At 35.4% G+C, this 23,168-nt stretch overlaps 1 protein-coding gene across 3 annotated transcripts in view; it reads right to left on the reverse strand.

Moving 5' to 3' along the window:
• Positions 1–23,168, reverse strand: part of GABBR2 (gamma-aminobutyric acid type B receptor subunit 2) — a 454,308-nt gene that overhangs the window by 124,501 nt on the left and 306,639 nt on the right. For 2 of the 3 annotated variants that reach the window (XM_086895763.1, XM_086895774.1), the window contains exons 13-14: positions 16,835–16,942; positions 2,636–2,758 (exon numbers count right to left, since the gene is read on the reverse strand). In XM_086895763.1, the coding sequence (XP_086751889.1) occupies positions 2,636–2,758; positions 16,835–16,942 (231 nt within the window). The remainder of the gene's footprint in view (positions 1–2,635; positions 2,759–16,834; positions 16,943–23,168) is intronic. The other variant, XM_086895781.1, reaches the window with a different exon arrangement.

A 23,168-nucleotide genomic window follows, 5' to 3' on the forward strand; every position in this document is an offset into this window, starting at 1 on the left:
TGTTTTTAGATTTAGACTGCCTATCCTCAGTTTATAAGGCATGGATTACACGGACTTTGCAAACAGCTCCAGAAAAGAAGCCTGGATTTTCAAGTTCTGGGGTTAAGAACTCTTTTTAGAAGTTCTTGATAATTTACTGCTGCTCCTTCATTAAAATGAACTCTTTTGTGAATAATGGCAAACAGCACAGGACATTACCAGTCTTTTAGGCTTCTTGTCTTGGTTTCATTGATCAACGTGTTTATGAAGACACTGCTAAGAGAGGGCCAGCTGATAGAAGCCAAATGCAGAACTATCATGCAGGAAGCTGATGAGTATTCATGAACAGAACTCAAATGGTTCATTAGTTAGAATGACTGATTGCATTCATGACTTTGGAGCCTACTTTTAAGTTTAATCTTTATCACTTGGATTAGCATTAAGTGACATAAATAATTATTTATTTATGTTAAAATTATTTCATAAAATCAAGCGGGACAAGAAATATCCACAACAAAATATTCCTGAAATAAAAACAGAAGCTTGACACTAGCAGTGCTTACTATGTGGCAAGTATTTTTCATACAGAAAAGATAATATGTGTTCATTCAAACTCAACTAAAAAACTCACCATTACACTTTAAAAACCTAAAAATTAAAAAAGAACAACACAACAACAACAATATTAGCAGCAAAGACAATTGTGATTTACTTTTACACAGGAGTTTTTAAGACCTGAAGAGGTGTGCTTCAGGAAAGCAAACTGCAGCTCACGTCACTGCTTTTACAGTAACGTATTTTATCCACATACAATATTTTAATGACTATATTTTCTTGCATGATACTTTTACTTCCTTCCCACCCCAAATCCATTAGCTTAAAAAATATTCTGCACAGCTTACAGTAATAGATAGGAGCTCTAACAGTAAGTTCAAGTCAATTCTATGCTGAAGAATCAAAATATCAAACATTGTCATCTGTGCATTCAGTGAATGTTGCTTTGCACGGGCTTATATAATTCCAGAAGAATTTAGAGAATTTCAGTTCTTATGCAAAGTTCAGGCAACTGCTGTACAGCCCTGTGCTCTGGAAAGCCCCAGATGTGGAAAAAACACACTAAGTTTTCAGCATTAATACATTAGATGATCAAAGAATATATACTGAAAAGTTCAGATAATTTAAAACTATAAATATGCAATAATTTAAAACTACGGTAAACATTGTTTTTCAAATACATGGTATTTATGGTTTAACTTCACAGTTATTGCTGATGTCTATGGACATTTTACTTAAGTGAATCTAGTAAGACTAGGTATCAGGATCTTTAGTTTAAACTAAAGTAAAAAGTAGAATTCCTTCTATCTGAGATTATTTTAATTGGAGTTTGTGAATATTTTTCATAATATGTTTGGGTTTAGATGAGTAGAGAAAATGTTAACAATACTGACAACTGAAATATCACAATACAATTGGAGCAAAATGAAGTAAAAAAGGGTCTCAACAAGCTGCTATGGCTTCAAGCTATACACACATAGACCAGAAGTGTCTTCAGAAGACAAATTTCAGTTACATTTTCTATTTTTTATTGACAAATTTATGAGCTGTGAATTATTTCAAACTCCATGTTTGAAATAATTGGAATGACTGAAACAAACCTCTTCTGACTCTAAAATTATTTCTTCAAAGAAATCCATTGCAGTTTAAGAGGCTTTGTTCTAAAGTATCTTCTACAAGTTATACTAAAAAAAGTAAAACCTCCTCCTAATAAAATTCCAGAGCTACACTGCAAAAGAAGAACAAAGTAAAAGCAGTGGCATAAAATGGTATATATTTTCTTGCAAATGTTAATTAACATCAGAAAACTACTGTTCTTCTTACTGATTGCCAAGTATTGGAGAAGAGACCAACACTTCTAGATGGTTCTCATATAATCTAGTTTTCAGATATCACCAGTTTTCATTTTGGAGGCAGCAAACTCTCAAACAATGCAAATCTACATACAGACAGATGGTTTTTTCATAGGTATGAATTGTTGCTGCCACGCTTCTTGCTGTCCAGAAAGGGCAACTTCAGCTCCACTTCTAGAAACCAACCAGAGTGTTGGAAAGTGTGTAGAGCTGTCATTAAGCTATTACCTCCTGCCTATCAAAATTGCTTGTGTGACCTTTCTGGGAATACCATTAAAAGAGGAACAATCAGTACGGGTGCATGCACATAAAATTACTTCAAATAAATATAGTGGTAGGTAACATAATTCCTGACCATCTCCACTAAGAATGCAGTCTAAGCAGTGACCTCTCCTGCACTTATCTTGAATGAGCTCTTACTGAAATCCACTAATGGGTTCTGATAATCTATTATTTATTGCAACAGACACTAATAGAGAGTCTTAGCAGAGGACTCTCCTGGGTTTACATCCCTTGCAGATAAAATGTCTCACAAGTGACAGAAATGTGGCACCTGCAACTACACGCACAATTTCTTTTGGTTGAAATTGTTTCTTTCCTATTTGGTTTTGAAAACCAGAACCCTTCCTCCCCCAAAATACACAGCCTGACTTGCTTTCATTTTACCTAATGCATCTTTAGCTTAATCTTATGGAAAGCTGTAGATACTGATATGCAACCACAAGTATTACTTGGGGTTGAGGACATACCTCCATGTTATACTTTTCCACTGTCCTCCTCAAAGGATCCACAACCTGCCAGCAAATCAGGATGCAAAGATCAATCAGTAGCATCCCTCCAACTATCCCCAGTAGCTTCTGGTCTTTAATGATCTGGAGAGACAAAAAAAAAAAAAAAAAAAAAAGGAAAAGAAAAAGAAACAAAAAAAAAGGAAAAAGAAGCAGGGAGATTCCCATGAGCCACAGATAGACCCTGTACAGCTTCATTCCTATATAGGGAGAAAAACACAGGTTGCTAACAATAAAGGTTTTTAACAATGAACAAAGAAAAGAAATATAGAAAGATGAAAGCAATACAAATTATTTTAGTTCATTTCATGGTTATTAGAAGTATCTGAAGTACATTCCAACTTCTAAAAATAATTTTGGAGAATTCTTAAACATTTATATTGAAATCCAGGTTTAATATTGACTCCTGGAAAATGAGAGAAATATATTCTAGGGAACCTCTAGTGTGTCTATGCATGCAAATGTGGACAAATGCTCATCAGCATCTCAGAGCAGCAGTCATTGAGGTTGTTTTCACTAAAATTTAGTACTCACTCTTTCATTGCCTTTTTTGGATGTGGAAAACACAAAAGCTATCAAAAGTTCATTTTGGAGGTTTTTTTGTGTCTATGTGTTTAATATTTGCTTCTGTTACCCAGAGAGCAGGAAGGAATGATGTATTTTTTCTACATTACAAAGGTCACAGGCTTTAATGCACATCCACTGTAAAACATGCTTTTACTTTTGCGTGGTGTTTAGGTTAAAAAAAGAAAAACAAGAGTTGCTGATAAAAATAACAATTCAAACCATCTATTAGAGTATTTTATAACTGCATGCAATCCCTATGTCAATTCTACTGTTGTACACATAGAAACACAGAAAAAATACACTGCAATTGCATTATTTCAGTTGCAAGGTTTAAGCATGTTGAAATGCTTAAATTAATTTTATTTCAGTGCTCTTGAGTCTATAGTCATGGTTTTTTAATTAATATCTACCTTTGTTACTAAGAACACTCATCCAATAGTCAAAAGTTATTGCCAAATTGCTTTAAATCCACCTTTTTTTTTTTTTTCCAAGTTTTCATTCTGGGAAACAGTTGACTTAATCCAAATGAAATATTGGAAAATATTAAGCCTGAGAAGCTTAATAAAGTTGTGATTATTTCAGTTCAATTTGATGAAATTATTAGGATTTCAAAAATACATTAAAAAGCCAGAAGTGTCAGCTAATCTTAATAGAGGCAAGGTTAGTATTCCTGCATAGAATAAATTGTATTTGCATTACATTCCTATCAAGCTGAAGGAAATGATAAAAATGACAAAAATTTGAAATAACGTAAGAAGAACTTTAGAAGGTCTGGTTTTCATATTGCTTGGTGTGATACATTTTCTATTTTGAAAGATGTATCATCAACATTGTGCACCACTTTTTGTTAATTTGCTGGTTTATTTTATAGGTAATTTTGAATAAACTAAGAGTACAATAAAAGCTAGAAATCAAAATGAGCTAAAGGACTCGATACATTATTTTAATTTGCTGAGACCAGTTATGTAAATCCATGTAGGACTGGAAAGTGGTGCTTCCCACATGTTTGAGGCATGTGGCGAAGCAGTCTCCAGGAAGCATCTCAGGAGAGACAGCAAAGGCATGTCTGGAGAGGGCAGGTGAAGGGGGAGGGTTCAGCTTTCATGGTGATATGTCTTGCTGCTGGATGATTTGGCAAGGAGAACTTTGCCAGGAAAAGGTGCCTTGGTGTGCTGCACAGGGGGAGGAAGATTATTGAAATGTGTTTCTTCCTTCAGCTAAAATGAAAGCAGGTATTAAACAAAGATTCTCAGACACAGCTTGGTCCCTTGTCCTCTTAGGGAAAACAGAACTATGTCTGACCTTTTACTGTTTATCAAGTGGCAATCAAAAGAATGGGTCAGCCTTTGTTAAAACAGCCCATGGGTATATTAATCTCTTTTCTAATGACTGCAAACAGGCCTTGGGTGAAACATACCTAATACTGTTCCTAGTGTGAGTGGAGACATGGAAGAGAAAACAACAGGGAGTCAAGTCCATAGCGAATTTGATTTTAGAGAAAATGTTGACATCTTAAGTCAAACTTCTTTTCCTCCCTCTTAAATGACTAGGGAATTTATTGTATTGGCTTATTTTAGTTGGTCGTCCTTTTCAACTGATGTAGTTTATTTTGCTGAAGTTGGCTGTTGAACTATTACATGTTTAGCCTTTCTCAGTAGCCAATGGGCAGGGACAAAAGCCTTTCAAAGACAATTCATCCCACCTATCCTGGGTAAGAAGAAAGGGTCAGAAAAACTAGTGTTCTGAAATACGTCCCTCCCTTCCTCACTCCCCACTGCCCAAGAGGAGGTGAAGACAATTAACTTCAGATAAAAATATGCATTTTACAAACTAAAAGCTATGTGAAAGCATTTTGCCAGAAATGTCTCCCTCTGCTCTCCTAAGCCAAAAAAGTTCCTTGGAAAAAAAAAGAAAACAACAAAACCCAAAATATCTTTCTAATGAAAGTAGTGCACATTTTTCCTAGGATAGGTAAGCAGCCCAATGTCTTCCATATTTGTATGGACTATCTTCGTATTGAAAGTAAGAGTGCATTGGATTGAGATTTACCAATCCCTGGTAATACTAACAAAGCTGGTACAGTAATGTCAGAAGCAAAAGAGTAAAATTGAAAGCAGTAATATTGATAATCCACTCACAGAATCAAAATAAATAGCTTCCTATTGATGATCACATTGTTAATGTGATCATATCACATCTCCTTGCTCTTGTACATCTCTCATTCGTACCTGACCTTGCACTACTGCAGATCACTATTTTGGTCCACTTGTAAGTTTGATAACCTTTCTTTGGACAGGTAGTTATTAGAAAAAAAAAATAAAAGTAGAGATACAGCAAACAGTGGTGCTCTTCCTTGGATACCTCTTGGAATAATTTTTCCTGCACTACTTTTCCCTTTTCTGGACAGAAGGGGAGTTGTATAACAGCAGCTGTCACTGGCAGCAGGTATTATTCATCCCTTACTTCTGCCAGACAGCCAGGAGGAAGGCAAGCAAAAGAAAGCCCATAAGATAGCCTAAGTGACCTACACCAGTGTGATGAGCTCTGTAAAACACAGTGGTAGTGGAGCTGCTGCGAGGTGAGGATGCAGGGCACCCGGGGCTGCCTCCCACACCCACCACAGCTCTGGTCTCTCCTCGGCAAAACCACAGCTGCAATATGGCTCAGAAACAGAACTCTCCACCAGAATGATAACTTTCAGAACAAAACACCAAGGTTCAACTCAGTGTTCGATTTTGTACCTCCGGTAGTCATTAGCAGCTTGTCCTAAAAGAGATTTGCCCTGAGAAACGCCCTGGTGTATCACCATCAGCACTTCTAAAAGGCTTGCTGCTCCCCCTCTTCCACCCGCAGGAAGCCCAGCTTTCCCTCTCCCCAGCCATCACTCCCACCCACTAGAACTCCTTAAGTTCAGTACATTCATTTCTTGGGAAACACCAGATGCACTGAAGGAGTCTTGACTCAGATCTTGCAAATCCAACAAATTCTCTGTCTGACAAAAGAAAGTCATGAGAAGCCTCTACTGAGGCTGTCAACAATCAAAAATGTAATTTTTCTTTAAGAGAAAGGTTCTCATTTTTTCCCTTTACATTTTCCTTCTAGAAAACAGTAAATCAGCCTTTGGAGAAATACACTTAGCTAATAAAATCTGTTTTTGCAAGTGTTCCTGAATCCTTGCTGAAGCCAAGCTCTCACACAGCAGCATCTGTGAGTCACATTTTCTACCATCTGTGATTGGATAGGTGAATCTGTCTCATCCTGGCAGATCTGCACACTGTTATAAATGCCATTGCCACCAGTCTGGACTATATATCTGGATATGAAGCGATCTGTCCTCAAAACAAATTCACTGAGAACAAAAGCTGGTAGGCCATTTTCTTCTCAGCAACATCGCTGTATGAGCAAATCAAAATTATTCTGAAAACTCGTGACCATGAAGAGAGATGGAAGTCCTTACTCTCCACAGACCTTGCCATCTGATCACAGAAGATGTAAATTCAGTCTAAAGCTCTGGGATAAAGTTTCTGCTCATGGAAACTCTTGAGGATTTTCTAGAACTATCACAGGCTGCACCACCTGCCATGGTAACTTCAACTGTCCATTTGGTTATTATTGCACAAACCTTCTGTTGGGCTTTTTTTCATTTGCTTTCTAAAGCATATCCATTGTGTCCTGGAGGATCCTATTGTTCACCAGTTTGTGGGATCACCTGGCAATTTGGCAATCAACAGTAATTAAGCATTATGTTTGTTTTTTATAGCTATGTCTAGGGAAAGCTTTCTGTGATTTCTTATCTTACTAGAAACCAACTCTGAATATTTAATGTTTCAAATGTTTATGATATGGACTTTAAAGCTGAACCCCATTCTAAACAACGAAGAAAGAGCCTTACATATGAAGACTTACCCTTTACTCCAGGATGTAACATTAGTTTTGAACTCTCTGATTTCCACAAAAACTTTCCAGCATGACTGAAGAGTTAATTTACTCCTGTCTTTTCTTCAGAGTTAGTTTCCTTGTTACCAGGTCACCTCCCTTTGTCAGACTAAAACATCTTTAAATTTAAAGCTATATAGCTAAATCTTTGTGGTTTGTTTGTTGGGTTTTTAATTGATTTCATAGAAACATAGAAAGGCTGAGAGTGCTTTTGCATTTATTCTTAGGTTTTGATATAAATATATATTTTTTCTTTTTCATTTAAAATATAGAATAATTTTTTGTTTAAGAAGGCAATTCTGGTTTCTCTCATGTAGATTAACCCTGTCTAGTCTAGCTGACAGAGTAGTCCCTTGCCTTCTGGCACTAGCTGGATAAACACTTAATGTTATTAATTAACTTTTTTTTTTCAGTTGTCTCTTCCTCAGACTCCTGGGATGGAATCTGTAGAGAGAAACTCTTTAAAGGATCCCTTTGTGAAGCTTCCTAGACCTTCTTCAATTAAATGAGTATCACTGACATCAATTATAAAAGCCCTCAGAAATCTGAGACCAAATATTCTTCTCCCTGATACATACAGAAATCCTGCTGATCAGAGTCCTTCCTCTGAACTGGCAGGGAAAGAAAGAAAACAGTTTGGAGGGAAAGAAATTGTGAAGTCTGTGAGCTTGCAAAAGGGACTGTAAAACCACTCCTGAACTTGCCTTCAGGTCTCTCTCCATTGCATAAACTAACCTTTCATTTCTCTCTGGTTCAGGGACACCTTTGGCTTGCTCACCTACATTAAGTGGGTCATCACGAGTGGGATGGTGCCAGGAGGTTGGGGATGCAAAGTCAGTGGCCGCCAGGTGAACTTTAACCTATGTGGGCTGAGGGAGATTTCATCCTAGAGTTATTAAAGCCATTAATATTTTAGAGAACTATACTGTAATACTGTCTTAATTTCTATTGTGTAATGGAATGAGAAAAAAGGACCATTGAAAGCACATTATGCATTGTTCCCAATAACTCCACGATGTTTTTTTTAACAGCTATTATGAGTACTTCCTACAATAGATTGTATGATTAGTATTGGCAATGCCTCAAGCTGCAATCGCATTTGTTTTAATGAGTGAACGCTAACATTTTAAAAAATATGTGTTGCAGTATTAAGGATTTTGACCAGTAAATCACCAGGAGTAAAAAGCTAAGTTTTATTCTCTTAGAGGTATTTTGACTGATTTGATGCAAGATTTGTATATCTACTTATAAATTAAAAAACAAAACAATTTTGTTTCCTGTGAGGATCTCTGGTGACACCTGTAGTCTAAGAACTTGGTGACTGCCTTTCAGGATAGCAGAGTGTGTGGTCCTCCTGACAATAATGGACAATTGGATATGATCAAAAATTTTTGGCTTTGAGAATTAAATAACTACAGTCACTAGCCTGCTAAAGCACATATTTCTAAAATGTGTCTTCATTGGTGACTCCTGTTTAGGATAATTGCATCATTGGGCAGTCTCACTTTCCCAATAATGCTATTGAAAATGTGAATGCATTGATTCTATGCCCTGCCGCCAGGAGTAGATACTGATTAAAAGACATCTTTCCTCTTTTCCAAGTCAGATAAAAAAAGTGGGAATATCCTAGTGGTGATACTCCCTAGGGGAAGCATCTTTTCAGAGGTTAGAGATGGAGAGATTAAGTGATGGGTTAAAAAAAGTTATAGAAATCTTCATTTTTGAAAGTCTGAGCCTCAGTTATGAATACAATGCACTAGAGAATTGGAGAAGTGATTATTTTACTAAGATTGCTAATCCAACCATAACAAGCACACAGAGTGATATAAAATGACTATTTTTCACAAAATTCTTTTGAAAGGACAAAAATAAAAAACATGTTAGTCTAAAAATGGCACTAAGAAATCCAACTTGACAGCATTAGAGCCAACCATTCTTGCTGGTGTTCTGGGGAACAGCTTTAGAAAAAAGCCTCATTGTGTTAACTTCTGCTCACAACCATAAGTAAAGCAAGACATGCTGCCTTGAGAAACCTGCATATGCCACCAACACAGCAGATAAAATTCACCTTTGAGAAAAATACACTTGTTGAGCCCAAGATCACATGGGCCATAAATATAAGGGACTTTTTATGAGAGGTGTGAATTCTCATATCTGGTGTTGAAAGGAACCCAAATCTTCAGGGGAAGAAATAAAAAAAAAAAAAAAAAAAGGTGCATGAAGGATTTGAATGTTCGGGAAGAAATATTCTGATTTTGTTTCATATAACATTAAAATACCTAGACTTTAATATTTTCCTTAATGAAAAATTCTCTGGGAAAGCATACTTCATCGTTACCAAATAGCTGGGAACATCAATGCACTTGATTACATTTACAATCCAATTTCAAGCTATTCAGGAATAAATTGCCTCATACTGTATAGCGACATGTTCTTTATTTCTCTGTCATCCAATAGTCTCATAATACATAGAAATTATGGTTGTAGCACCATTTATGAGCACTTACATTTCACACAGAATTTTCGTTGTTTTTGTCACTACTGAGGTTTACCCTTATCAAGCTGTACCATGCAGAAATTTCCATACATAAATTACTTCAAAAGCAGATTCTTCTCCTAGATGTACAGTTCATTAGCTCAAGCTTCTTTCTGTGACAAGCTTGAGATTTAGCTCCACATTCCATTTTATATAAATGTGAAGTTTAGAAATGTGATATCTGTTGTTCCTTGGTTGGTATTTTGGCTGATCAGGTCTTACAAAAACCAGGATACTTGTTTTTCATTGAAGTTTGGATTCTAAGATTACACTGTCTGTATTTAAAGCTTTGGACTTAAAATATATAGTTGTAGCTTTTTTTGGGGAAAAAAAGTCAAAATAATTTGGTTTCCCCTTTGATCACTTTAGGAACTACTACATCTGTATATTAATAAACCATAAGCCATACCTGAATAATTCACACTGCCCAGTAAGCATCAGAGACTACTTGGGCCAGTGGTAAATATTCATAATGAAAAAAGATCCTAAACATAAGCAAATTTCAAACTGTCTTACTTTCTTACGCTCAAAGACTGAACAATAACACTGAACATTTCTTTAGGTATCCATATGCTGGTTCATTTTCAGCAGATGGTCCCTAATAGATTGTTGTACTGTTGGTATGGTTACCCAAAGCAAATTTTTGGATCTTGACACATCTCTTCTCCAGACTTATGATCTTTCATATATATTTAGTAGATTAGAAGTGTATCCTAGGGGGAACCCATCATATAAGTTTTTGTTATACACACAAAAGGCTCTAGCAAGATTTTAAAAAAGAAAAAAATGGAAAAAATAAGCATTTAAAGTCTAAAAACCGACCTCGAAAAATATTTTATCAAAGAAAGAACTGATTAGATAACACAAACCTCATTTATGCTAATTCAGAACTGTCTACATAGGATTTAAGTGAATAAATGAGATGTGGCCTGTGAAATTCTGACCTAAACCCTCTGTCAATGTAATCTGGAGAACTTTGCTTCATCTATTTTTAAAAGATTAAGATAATGGGTAACTTTTTTTAAACATCATCAGGACTTTAGTGAGGAAAAATATGGATTGTAATAAATTCTAAATTCCAGAAGTGGCTTGAAAAACTTACAGAAAAGTTTATAGCTGGAGATGACGCTCATTCTATAAACTTCCTCACAGAGTTTTCAGGTGAGGGATGGGGACAGCAGTCAAGAGACACAAGTTGAGAAGGCAGCAGCACATGAACTCATAACTGTGTAGCCTCCAGCTGCTTTCTCTCTATTCCCCCCCTGCCAGGGGACACTGTGCAATCACAGGACCTGGCAGCTGGCACCGTGCAGGGTAGGAGCACACAGCCAGCTGCTGCCCACCCCAGCCTGGGGGATGAGGATTGGGCACTGCTCGGAGTAACTTGTGTCCCCTGATCCCCTGAAAGAGCTGGATGCTTTATTACCCCTCCAAGTTTTCTATACACCCCTTTGTGAACCATTAAATGCACAAGTTACGGAGGTGAGGTGGCCAGATTTCTGTTAAAAAATGGAGTGTGAAGGCAATGACCTAAAATATGTTAGGATCCCTGCACTGCTTCATTCAGGTAATAGATTTGCTTCTCAGAAACAAAGAAACAAAGGAATAATTTCTGAAAAATATGCTCAGAGAGATTTCTACAGCATAATAATTCTGGAAAGTAGTTATTTTTCTTCATTTGGCACTTAACTGTCTTATCCATGACACTACCTTTCTCAAAACCCCTAGTGCCTTTTTCATTATGCATATTTTCTGGTTTAAGTGTAAAAGATTCTAAAATAAAACTTTCTCTTAATTCACAGTCCTATTCCATGCCCAGAGCACACTCACTATGTTTGCTCCATGACAGTGACATCCTGTAGGAAGCTCAGGTTTCACTGGTTTAATAACGTAATAATCCACATAGGGGAAGAAATGTACACTGTAGAGACCCGAGCAAGCTGTAGCTTTTCAGTTATTGACTTTTTAGCCACAACATAAAACTTTTAACGTTTTCATGAGCCCATTCTTCATAAAGAAAATGGAACGAGGATTCAATTATAGAAAGAGCTGCATACATCAGCAAGAGAAGCCTTTACATCTTTGCACACCTCATCAGCTTGAGCTAAGCTAAGCTTTCAGGATCTGTAAAACTGCATAACAGGAAGACAAGGCACGTATTTTGCCTGTAGGTTTATAGATACATTGTAATAGGAAAAAGAATAGTAAAACTACAAAATCCTGTGTTCAAATTTTATGCTCTGCCCACACTTCTTGTGCAATCATTTTGGCCAGTCCTAATTTCAAGTTTTTCTTGCCTTTCTCTGTTTTTATTCCTGCTTTCCTTTCCTAGACTACATCCTTACTTTTCAGGCTCCCATTCTGCCTCTAAACTCCAATCTTAATCTAATTTTAAACCAGACCGAGCCCTTCAATTCCAGTTTGTCACTTAAATACCATACTCAGGCTCTGCATCCCACCATACTCAGCTTTCCTGATAACTTTTTACAGACCTTACTGCCTTTGCTGTCTTTGAACCTTAGTTTCCAAGAGAATTTTAATCCAAATTCAGTCTCCCTTTTCAATATCTTCTCCCAGTATAAAATACCAAGATTTTCTTTTTTCTTTTTTTTAATCTGGACAAGATTCTCTCTTGGAGTCATTAGCAGCAAACCTGATTTTTTTCTTCAGTCTCTTTCTTGCTCCCAATCTCTTGGCCCTGAAGTTCCCTTGCACTGCCTGCCTCCCTTCCCCATCCTTTTGTCAAAAACATAATCTGTACAATCTCCTACCCATCTTTGCATGGCATGAAGACCTCAGCTCTCTTCAGTACTCTTACAAGGACCTAGTAGAACAAAGGGATGACAATAAGTTTGCCAGATGGCAGCCTGACAAACATAGCTAAGTCAGGTTAGACTGGTAAGTCATTTTTGTCCGTTGTAATTGGTTGTAGCTTTCTTACCCCGTGATATTACCAATACAGAGAAAAGCTTATCAATTGTTGCGAAGGAGTAGAATAATGTTGGCAAAACAAAAGCAGGACAAGCTTCAAAGAAAGGAGGCTGCTCTACATCCTTTTTGTCATTATATTCTGTATTTATCTTGTAACAATTTTGTCAACATAAAGACATATGCCACCAGAAGTCTACAGCGGTAGTATATAACTAAGTACAACGATAATAATTTCAGTGAAAACTGAAGATAAAACATCCCTTCTCTGATGGCACAGTTGAAGAATTAAGTCCAAACAGACAAAGCCAGAGTGCATTCTGTTATGGGTAAAACAAGCTTATCATGGCAGCATCAAAGGAGATGTATTGTACTTTCAAATACAACAAATGCAACAAGGCAACATTGTGACCTTGATCATCTTAATGGTTTAGTGTAGCTATCTACAAATGTCCGAAGGTTTGTCTTTGTAGGAGCAGAATTTATAAAATTTATGGAGGCTTTAAATACCACTGCTTTGAAATCCTTACCATTCTGGTATTTATCAAAAGTGCATGGGCTTTATTTGGCATGCAGGAGCTGTGCAGGAGCAGTCACTGTGCAGGACTGCTTCAACACCCCCGAAAACCCAAGATAGTTCAGATCTCATCAAAATAGACAGCCTCTCATCCTTCTAAATTTACCAGAAGGGCTGGCTTCTGTAAATGGTTCAGCTAGCTAAAGCTTCCCCAGGACACCACATGCTCTCCTGACACTGATACTCTCCTCTCTCTCTTCTTATCCACTGCCAGCCCTGCTGCTGCCAAGGGAAACAGACAACCAGTCCCCACCTCTCTCTGAGCAGACGATATTCTGCAGCCCAAAACAACAGAAAGGAGACATATGAAAACCAGAATTGCACCTCAATTAAAACTGTGACAGTTATTTTTAATACTAATTCTATTCCCCTTTCCATTATCTCCGCTAACCTCTTCAAAACTCAAAAATAATTTATTTCCCCCTACTGATTTTGTCATTTCCATTTGACAAAAATTGATCCCCTTGCACCCCTCTGTTTCCAGCTAAAACTAATGCATTTTTAATTTGCTTCCTTTGAGCCCTAGCAAGATCAAAGATGGGGACAGAGCTCTGGGAATTTTTCAAAATTTGTCCTTAGTAGTCTGATAACAGAACGAGTGTATTCTGAATTTTATTGTTTATTAATTTCCAGTAACAGAGGAGTGGATATATAAAAGGGTGAAAATAAAATAGACTTTTGAAAGCTTTATAAACAGCAGTTAATGAGAATCTTCAACTAATTCAAGACACTCTAACTCATTAAGTTTCACTTTCCACTGCAGTAAAATGGAGTGTATATTATTATTATTATTTAAAATTCTATATATTTCCTCACACTGAGACAGACAGCCACTAATCTCTTCAAAAGCCATGTTGTACACCAAAGTGTACAATAAATGTACAGAAGCAAGCTTGCCCTATCTGATGAAAATAAACAGATTTACTCATCATATTCACTCCCTTACTTAACACCCACTTTCAAGAAATAAATTAGCCAGTATTTTAAAAAGCCACACAGAGATTCTTCCAGTCTGTGAAGAAATTCATTGTTGGCAAATATTTTCCTGATGAAAATATTGAGGATGACAGGCAAAGGTGGTATGCCTAAAGGTCATACAGATTTTGCTGTCATATACAGGTAGTAACTGAAGTGATCACAAATGAATAGGACTGACAGTACTTAAGTAGTTTTGGAGCTTTCTACTTCTCTAATTGCTATGCCAGTCTGCTCTGTCATGGCACAACTAATTCAGAAAACGTTAATGTGCTTTTTTCATGCAGCACTACCTTTGTGCATTTGTCAGTTTGGATATTGTTTGCAAAAAATTCTATTTTCTGTGCATCCATAGAAAGAAAGAAAATTCTTTGGCTGTAAACTACATCTGCAGAAAATGGAAATGTCATTCTTGCAAGACATAAGTAAAGAATGCCATGTTTTTCAGTCAACTCCTAAAAACACTTTTATCTATCCTGGCAAATAAAAGACAGAAAATATATGACTAGTAAACACTTATCATGGACAGCTGATTTGTTTTACATAAAGAAAACTGTTGTACTTCATGATTCATGCCTGTGATTTGGAGTGAGATATCTAAATAAAGAATTCTTTAAAGTTTACAGAACAAAATGTATTATTGACTTAATTTCAGAATATTGAAGAAGGTGGCCTTGATGTTTGCTCACTCAGAGCAAAGCAGCTCATTGGTCATCATCCAGATGTTTGACCTTTACACTGGTCAGTGTCTTTTTAATCTTAAATAAAGATCTTAAATAATTTAAATAAATTTATACAATTTATAATAATTTGTTTAATCTAGCTCTGTATAATCAATTGCAATTTGCAGTTGGTGATGAGCCCCTTGAAGAACAGGGGCAATACAGAATTTGAGGATTATATTTAAGTAACAGACAGTGAAATTTAATATTGAATAACAACTTGCAGAGCTAAAATATAATCTTTAAAAAAAAGGAGACAAAAGCTCAGTGACAGTCCATTGAAGTACCTGTTCACTCTCATTTGAAATAGTATGTAGTGGAGAAATTATAAAATTCTGAGGATAATGAAGGTTACGAAGTAAAAGCTTTTATGTGTTAGACCATAGTGTATTGTGTTGTGCAACTTCACTAATTTAAAAATATTTGTACCAATATAGATGAAAACATATTTCCAATGTAAAATTTCATTTCTCAGGAAGGTAAAATCTTGGTTCATCTTTGCTAAAAAAACTTTAATATAGGAAGTGTAAGATCCTTGAAAAAAACCAGAAAAAAACAAATATGTAAAAGACTGTGGTAGTATAAACTGTATATGTTACAGTGGGCTCTTCACACATGTGCAGAAAGGAGGGTTTCCATTTCACTCAACCCAGAGTATCCTGGTTTTGGTGTAGAAATTTTTTATAATTTTAGTTAGTTTTAAGATATTTTGTATTTACTCATCATTATTTTTTACAATGAATGATAATGAACTAGAGCAAACCTGACATGACTGAATAGGAGGGGGAAGTACTAGGTGCTTGTGTTGTTGTGGTGCCAGAGTAACAGATCCAGTTCCAGACACAGCATGTAATTCCTTAATAACCTCAGACATAAATCCTCTTAGAAACTGAGTTAACTCTCTCCCTGTCTATCTAAAGTCCATTCCTTCTAAGGGAATGATCTATCCCATTGTGACAGACTCCTTACATATTGTAATTGTGGAAAATAATATAGTGATACCAAAAAAACAATTAACAATAGAGCTCTTTTCACACATAGGGAAAAACAGAGGCATCTGACAAGGTTTTGGAACATAGTTTTACTTAATTTGGTTATATATAACTCTTTATTGTTTATTAGAATAAAACTATTCAGATGCACATAGGAGCTGTGCTTGGCACTTCTGCTCACTCTATAAAAATATTCATTTTGGTTTTCTGTTGCATGCACAATTCTCATGAGGTTTTTACCAGCAAAACGTTTTCCATTCAGTGTTTTTCCATTTTTTTAATAAAATCATCTGATAAAAGGTACTTCATGTATGAAAAGAAGCTTAATGGGAAAAATATCATGAAGAGCTGCACTAGTCCTAAGCTGAGCCTAATCCTTTACAGAAAATGTGCTGTACCAAAAATGACAGACAGCTATTGTGGTTCAAGTCTGATCAGTCTTAGAGTAAACTTATGCAATTTCAATGATAATTAGAAACAGGAAGCTATAAGCAGCACTTTCTCTTGCCTCCTCCTAGCAATCTCTAAGAAATTTGCAGGTAACACCCATGTCTCAGCCAGTCATAATCAGCAAACATTTCATAAAATGCATCTACCAGAAGGAGACCTCTGGATGCTGAAGCATTAGCTTCATACTAGCTAATTCATTAGCTAGCATACTAGGAGGGAGCTGAGATCCAAATTCACTTTGACATTTCACAGCCAACTCCACCGTCCAACTCTTATTATAGAGACTGGAGGGCTGGTGCTTGAATCCAACTCTCAGAGACTAAACAAGAAACCAAAAAGCCCTAATATCAAACTATTCAGGATATTTGGATGTGACACATGAACAGTCAGCACAGCTATGGCCATCCAGGATAGGTATGAAAACAATTAGAAAATTGTATTAACAGGTTAACGAGAAAAGAATCTATTTCCCCTCACCTTCTTCTTCATTTTTACATTTTTGAAAATTGCATGGACTCTCCATGTTTTTGCAAACATTGCTCCAAATGCAGTTGTGTATCCCACTGTAAGAATCCATGTTCGGACCTAAAAAAGTATGTACATAAAAAGAAGACAGAGTTACTTAGGTATCATAATTTCAGACAATTTTTTTGTCAAGACTCTGAGGAAAAAAAAAAAAATCTGAAGAACTTCACAAAACTTAGTATTTAGTAATTTCTCATTGCTCGCTTGCTTGCTTTTTTACTCATTGGTCCATTCCCTCCCGAACCAAAACAAATCTGGATACTGAATTAACTATCTCTTTCATCTATAAACCCATAAATCTCTTAAAATATTCTCTGTGGGATTTTTTTGGTTTAGTTTTTTTGTTCTGTTTGTTTTGTTTTGGTCTGGGGTTTTTGTTGTTGGTTTTTTTTTTTTACTTTTATTGTGTTCTTTGCAGATAGAGGAAAGACCAATGGAGACACTCAAGAGACAGACTATAAAAAGCACTCAGGGAGCTAATATTAACAGCTACATTTTGAACAGAAATGATCAGAGAAAAAGATGTAATTCAGACTAAGTAAGAAAAGATTATACTTTGTGACATACGCATCACTCAGCGAAAAACCTGAGCATCCTGGAAAGATAAGAACAACAGATTTTAAATTATCCTGTGAGAGGAAAATGCCAAAACAGGAACACAGTTTTGGTTGGCAAGCCTCAGGAGCAATACCTGAGTCAATGATAATGCCTGCAAATGTGGCCTAAGAAAAAGGAGGTGGTGAGCTTGCACAGAGCAATGGTGTAATAGAACCTGAGCTGGCCACAGCTTTGACACATACAAAACAGAAGATTTTTAAACTACTATAGAATTTATGTATCTAGCATAAAAAAGAGACAAAGTTCCTTTATTTTTATTTTTATTTTAAATAGAAAATCTTCTAATTGACCAAGAAGGACAGAACATGGATTAGAAAAGCTTTTTTGCAATTCCTCCCCTTCCCATAGCATCTTGCACACAGGCCCTCACTTTCAGACTTGGTTTGAGCTAGGACAGTAACCCTCAGACTTGCAGTAAACTCTTTACAGCTCTCTCTAATTCCTCGGAAGTTTCTGTTTACATTACCATGCAGGTTTGGCTGTTTGAAAACTTTTTTTTTCCCCAAACAGGCCATTTTCTTTCCAAAGATGGATCAGAAAGTACAAAAGCATAGCAGGTAGGAGACCATGTAAGAGGCAGAGCATGGAATTGGAAGCCAATAGCTGAGTAAGAGAAATCACAAAGAGAAGGAATAATCTCACCCTCCTTCTTGAGCCTCCACATTAACCAGCCCATAAAAAGGGAGACTGCACAAAACTGAACAAAGGAGTAAAAAAAAAAAGAACTGTACCTTGCAGATGAAAAAACTGAAGGAGAAACAATGGCTAAATACAGGGAAAGGAAAGCTAGAAAAAAGGAAAGACAGACTTCTTTTGGCCATGTTGACCATGCATGCTTAGCCAGCAGAGCTGTTCTGTGATATAAAAAAACAACCTGATTTAGAGAAACTAGGATGTTCCAAGAAAGCATTTGGGAAATATTCTTCAGAGAACCCAAAGGCAATGCCTTGCATTAGAAACTAGCCTAGTTTCTCATCTAACTTCTGGAGAGTTTGGGATTTTTAATTTGTAATTTCAGGATATGCATATTGATGAGAAACGAGGTGTTCTAGTAAGATTGAAAAACTGACATCTAAGATGAACCTTAGGAAGAATCTAAATGTTTCATATATAAATACATGCTGTCTATTTTTTGCCTTTCCAGACTTTTCCAGAATTTCCATTTTTGTATTCAAAACATAATCTTTTTACACAAAATTTTCTGAGGAAAACAAATTCTGATTTTTAATAGTGTTTAGTTACTACATATAAGGGAAGGGAAAAGAAAAAAAAATATACACTCATTCAGAATCTATTGATAAAGCAATAAGATTACTGCAATTCCTTAAAATTAGCAAATAAGACACATGTTGAATGTGAAAATGGTGAATTAGTAAGAGAAAAGTGTTTCTTCACTATGAGAGTTGTGAGGCACTAGAAGAGGTTGCCCAAAGTTGGGGATGCCCCATCTCTGGACGTGTTCAAGGCCAGGCTGGATTTGGCTTTGAGCAGCCTGGTCTAATGGGTGGCACCCTTGCCCATGGCTGTGGAACTGGAACTAGATGATATTTAAGGTACCTTCTGACCCAAGCCATTCTAGGATTATATAAAAAGTACACGGAACACCGTGAGTCTTAACATTTGAAAATATTGTGATTGTGTATAGAGGACTGTTTAGATATTTGTATGTCAATATTAATGACTAAGAGTCATCTAATGTTGTGGTTTTTTTGTTGCATTGCTGATAATGACCCTGAATGTAGAGTTGACTCATGGCTGGTTAATCTTGCTATTAATAAAACCAGTAAAACAATTGTGATTAGATTCAAACTACAGGAGTTTTGCTACTTTGTGATATTCTTGAATGTGATATTGAAAAAGAAACCCCAAAAAAAACAAACAAACAAGAAATAGAAAAAAGAAATAGATATTTAGGCCAGCAAAGCATTATTTTTAACTTCAATATTTTTAAAGTCTTTGCTGATTAATATGCACTTGATATGCACTATCCTGCATTATGCTTCAGTAAAACCAGAGTTAGATCAACTCTGAGGGATTTTAAAAATACTTTTCATATCATCGTGTTCACACTAGCCAGTTGCATTTTTTTTTGACTTCACATCAATAACCATACTTAGCATTCAATCCTTTTGCTGCTATTAATAAGTATTCAGCTCTTTTGTGTACAGCTTAGTGGTATATTTGGCAAACAGATACATGGTATTTTCGTGTCTCTAATAGGACTCTGTTTTGTTCTCACTGAAACAGTAATTGTCTCTTGGGAATACTAATAAATTCAATTATGCTCATAATATGTTTCTAACTCAATATTCAGAAAAATGTTATTTCTAGCATGTTTGATTAAAAAAAATTATGTAGTCCTGATTGGGATTGTACATATTAGAATAACTGTCTGTATTGGAAACATTCTAGTTTAAATATACCAAGACTTTGTCAAAATGAGATCATTGTTGCTAAGAAGGAGATGGTAAGTTTCAGATGAAAATAAATTTTTAATTTTGAAGAAAATTACCTCAAATTTGTCTGCTATAATTCATTAATGCAGCTGGCAAAATGAAAAATTTAGAAAACAGCAAAAGTCTCTGAAATTCTTATATCTGCTCATTTATATTCTTAAATGTATCATACCTCCATAACCTACTTGTTTGAAAGAACATGATAAAAATATCAGTAATTGAGGAGCATGTCCATGATGTCATACAATTTATCAGTAATTCTCTCATGTTGGATGTTTGTAACAGTGTATTTCGCCAGAAGCTGAAGAAAACCATCCTTCCCTCAGTACCCACCGAACAAGCAGGAGAATGTCTCTTCAGTAGGCAAAACTTAGATTCAAATAGCTGCTCCTAACTAGACACAAAACCTGAAAAAATTCTTTTTTTATTAAATGGTTAAATCATTAGAAAAATCTTGTTGCTTCAATTATTTTAGGATATACTTTCAGTTATCTGCTGATATGTCTTGGTTCCCTTTTTTTTTTTTTTTAAATAAAATGTGTTTACTATTTGAATATGTCTAAAAATATTTTGCTCTCTTTAATTCAAAGACAACATGCAAATGTCAAAGAAAATTATATAATTTGGTTTGCAACAATCAAGTATTCCTACCCAGATAGTAAAATGGAGATTCTTATGTCTGTTTTCTTTTTAGGTACTACACTATTTTGGTTTAGGGTTTATTTTTGAAAATACCATGCAGGAATTTTTGCTTTTTATAAAATACTTGATAGAAACTCTTACAGCTACCTTAACTGTGATAACTAAATAGACCTAAAAAACATTTATCTGGTGGATAGCACAGTTGACAAACAGTAAACACTGAAACTATCTCCACAAAGAGATCTTCCTGATAATGTTCCAGACTTGAAACAGATATGACCGTTATTTTTAAAAAAACCCTTACCTTCATAAAATATTAAACTTTAAACAAATATTGTAAGTTTCAGCTAAAGAGCCACTGCATCTAGGAACAAGATGTTCCTTACATCTCATAGAAGATTACTTTTTATTTTCCTTTGGCAGTAAAGCCACTCTGTTTTTAATCTATTCATAAGGTGCAAAACACCTTTTATTTTTTCAAGGAAGACAATTCTTCTGCCACATAATAAGCACAGATAGTTTAACAATCTCATGTAAAATTACTTTAAATTCAATCCTATTTCCTCTCAACCTTGAGATTTAGCTCACTGGTCTATATTTGCTGCTATTTGATATCTTCACTCAAATTTATCTGAGCTTCTCCCATCATCTCATTATGGGAATGGTGAAGTGGTTACTAATGATAAATCTGTGCAACAGACATAAAAGTTACCTAGTATTACCACTCATTATTAATAAAGGAAGCCATATTATTGTGAACAATGTGTTAGTAAGGGGAAATTAGTAAGTGGTGGAAGTGCCAGAAACACTCTGAAAAAAGAATTAAAAATCTCTTTTTATATATTCAAAGGATGAATCTTATGAATAACCCAAACATTTTAGGTGCTGCTGACTTTCAGATAAACAACAATATTATTCCAACTAATTTTAAATATTTTATTTTAGTATATTTACAATTCTCTATAAAATTATAAAATAAATTATAAATTTTAAATTTTAATTATAAAATCTTGGAAAATTAACTGAATTCATGAAAAGTTAAAACTTCCATTTTTGAAGAAGTTCTATTATTTTCTTTTATTTTACCACCACTATCTATGCATTCAGAAGACCACACAGTTACAATCTGGCAAGGAATGCCTGGGAAGATCTTGAGTTTATGAAATAATAACAGCAGTTTCAAAATGTAGTTGATCAAGGAAGTGATGCATTTTTCTGCTTTGTTAAATTAAAAGAAAAAAAATTGAAAGAAAAAAAAATATAACCACCTGAACTGAGTACACTACACACTCTTGTTTCTTCATTTTGCAGCTTTGTTAATTCTACGTTAATCCAGTTTGCCAATCTCAAGCAAAAAGAAGAAGATGAGATTAAAGACTCAGAGTGTTGAATAAAGAAACCCAAGTATCAGCTGATTTGTTTTGTTTTAAATAACAGTTACTTGAATGGGCTAGTGAAACTGCTTGGTTCTTTAAGAACTCCTTCAGTTAGTAAATCATTTAGATTACGTTTCTGCAGAGGAATCACTCAGGTTTAAGATTCGTGCAAACATACTCTTCCCTACTTCAAGATATAATTTTTTTATTTTTTAAATAAAACTTGGAAATCTTTCTTTTATAGGACTTGACACTCAACTCTCCAGCTTTGTTTGTGAGACTTGGTCTGATTCGCTTAAGGAATACCAATAATGAGCCAGCTCTACACAAGCCCTGGGTAGAAGCTGCAGTGCCCAGAGGGTTAGGCTGCAGCTGAACATTACTGCTGAGAAGCTTGGTAGCATCTCAGTACTAGATTTAGGCACTAAAAAGAACAAATGTGAGAATAAACCACGATGTGCAGTTAGCCCCGGAGAACACAATTGTCTTTAAGTGGAAAATTGTATTGATTTCTGTGGAGTATGCAGGAGTTGGAAATTAAGCACCTTCTATTTTTCTTGGAAAACTGGGGACGTAATGGGTAATTATGATGAAAAAAAAAAGTGTCATCTCAACAAGTTTTCACTGGGCTATGGCTCTGCTCCTATTGATGATGGCAAAATTGACTGTGAGCACAAGCAGACCCCAAAGGATGAATTCACCCCTTTGAATTTTACTTTTCTCATTTATATCAGACATTTTGGACAATTTTTTATGACTTTTAGCTCATTTTTTAGAATTTGTGTGGCACCAGCATAGATTCCTGTAAAACATAAGAGGCAATAATGTTAGAGAATTGAATCCTGCTGTTTTCACATAAATTAAATACAGAGGTTCATCACATGCTGTGAGATCTCCTGTAGTGATTTCTTAATATCTTTCAGATCATTTTTCAGAGTTACGCTAACTATGGATAGCGTAAAAGATGTCATCATTTCTCCTGCTTCTATAAGGGGGCTTTAAACACTGCTGTTTCTACTGAAGGAGAGGAAAACATTCTCAAAATATTTACCTTAATAAATCTCTGGCAAGGTTGTGGTGTATTTGCTTCAGTATATGACATAATTTTGTTTCTAGGATCTATTCAGCCTTATAACTTTTGTCTGTACTCTTTTTTCTTTACCCTCAAGAAAATGTCATTTACTAAAATAGAAG

The sequence above is a fragment of the Cyanistes caeruleus genome, chromosome 1, assembly GCF_971803275.1.
Source record: "Cyanistes caeruleus chromosome 1, bCyaCae1.hap1.1, whole genome shotgun sequence".
Classification (NCBI taxonomy): Eukaryota; Metazoa; Chordata; class Aves; order Passeriformes; family Paridae; genus Cyanistes; species Cyanistes caeruleus.